At 43.9% G+C, this 1,092-nt stretch overlaps 1 protein-coding gene across 1 annotated transcript; it reads right to left on the bottom strand.

The window, feature by feature from the left end:
* Positions 1-46: 46 nt before the first annotated feature.
* Positions 47-244, bottom strand: PPTG_21192 (hypothetical protein; the record flags this gene model as incomplete). Its single annotated transcript, XM_008896445.1, has 1 exon — positions 47-244. The coding sequence occupies one exon, from the start codon at positions 242-244 to the stop codon at positions 47-49; it is 198 nt and encodes a 65-aa protein (XP_008894693.1).
* Positions 245-1,092: the final 848 nt, after the last annotated feature.

The raw sequence follows: 1,092 nt of genomic DNA on the forward strand, positions 1-1,092 counted from the left end.
ACGTCGACTATTGCGTCTTCAGCATCAGCAGCTTGCTGCTTCCTTTTCATGTCAGCGATGCGATTCTGCAGCACTTGCGCTTCTGCTCGCAGTTGCAGGTTCTCAAGTCTCTGTCGATCTCGTGACCGGTGCCTTCTGGGGAGTTGCTGTTTGGTTGCATCTGTTGGGCCCACTGTATTGTCTGAAAAGATCTTGGCGTGTCTTGGCCGGCTTGGATGTAGCTTTGCTGTGTACCAGTTGACATTGGTTGAGTAGCGTTGGTGGTGAATGGAAGATCTCTCATTACTGAACAGGTCGTTTCCGTTCTCGTCGATGAAGGCCAACGCCGCCTGTAGAGTCTCATTGTCTTCTCCGTCCACAAGGTGCAGACTCATTGCTGAGGTTATTGTAAAGTCGAAACCAAACCTAAACGAGGTCTTCGATGCAAGATTCTCTAATGAGTATCACTGATGGCAGTGACGTCACTTTTGAGCGCAGTAGTGATGAATGAGTCGAGTTCACCATAGTGTATGAGCCATAAGGTTAGTATTAGTGATTAGTACACTCCATTCGTTTGTCCATGTGAATGATGCAATCAATCAATCCAATCCAAATACAATCCGGCTTTAGATATTGTGCTTTGCATTTAGTTTGCTCTGCTAATTAGTGCACTAATTAGTGTTCGTACTTAGTGTTAAATCATGGAAGCTTTGAATCGGAGTTGCTCAAATCGTGTTTTCAGCACGGTTTAGCAGAAAATGACACTGTCTGGAAGTGCCAAACTGATCCTTATTCGTATTCGATGTGCCAAGTCGTGTATTAAATGCTTGACCGCACTACTAGCTGCCGGAAAGATGATGCATGATTTGTACTAAATCGTACTCGAGTACGATTTGTTGATAATTAGTACTTGAAAAGTCGTACGAACTACAATCGAAGGTGCCAAAAAGTCTGCAAACCACAAATACATAAATACAAATTAAAAAAAAACGACAGGAGACCCGACCGCATCCACACAAAGTCCGGTTTTGCCATTTGTTTACACATTGATACATTGATAGGTGCACTTGTGCTTTCTCCTTGAAGCTACAGCAACGTCGAAGTCCGTTTACA

Source organism: Phytophthora parasitica (genome assembly GCF_000247585.1).
Source record: "Phytophthora parasitica INRA-310 unplaced genomic scaffold supercont2.4, whole genome shotgun sequence".
Taxonomy (NCBI): Eukaryota; Oomycota; class Peronosporomycetes; order Peronosporales; family Peronosporaceae; genus Phytophthora; species Phytophthora nicotianae.